We start from the raw sequence: 382 nt of genomic DNA on the forward strand, positions 1-382 counted from the left end.
CAGCGCCCTCAGCGCGTGGCAGCGCTACGGTGTGGGGGGTTGACCCCCCTGGGAAAAGGGGCGCGTTTGGTCTCCTGTCGTGCCCCTGAATCCTCGTCCTCCCGCTCAGCCCAGGAGCTGGGGGTCTGGGACACGCTCCCCAAGCGATGCTCGGGCGTGAAGGGGACGGGCGCTGCCGGGAAGGGCAGCCCGGTCCGCGCCAGCCGCGTGTTCACTTCTGCCTTTTGTGCTTGCAGGTGGAGCAGCTAGAGGTGCTTCAGAAAGAACAAGCTAAGCAGGTAATGCGGGCGAAGTGCTCGCTGCTTAAACTCTGAGGGCGCACGGCCCTAGCTGCTGCCGCTTCCCACCAGAGCCGCCCTCTCCTCTTGTGTACTGTTTGTGG

General features: G+C 65.2%; 1 protein-coding gene across 1 annotated transcript in view; it reads left to right on the forward strand.

The window, feature by feature from the left end:
* LOC103908492 (nuclear mitotic apparatus protein 1) overlaps positions 1-382 on the forward strand; it is a 21563-nt gene that overhangs the window by 18272 nt on the left and 2909 nt on the right. The window contains 1 exon segment of the mRNA XM_009290877.2: positions 237-278. Within this exon segment, the coding sequence (XP_009289152.2) occupies positions 237-278 (42 nt within the window).

The sequence above is a fragment of the Aptenodytes forsteri genome, unplaced genomic scaffold (assembly GCF_000699145.1).
Source record: "Aptenodytes forsteri isolate BGI_AS27 unplaced genomic scaffold, ASM69914v1 Scaffold254, whole genome shotgun sequence".
Lineage (NCBI taxonomy): Eukaryota > Metazoa > Chordata > Aves > Sphenisciformes > Spheniscidae > Aptenodytes > Aptenodytes forsteri.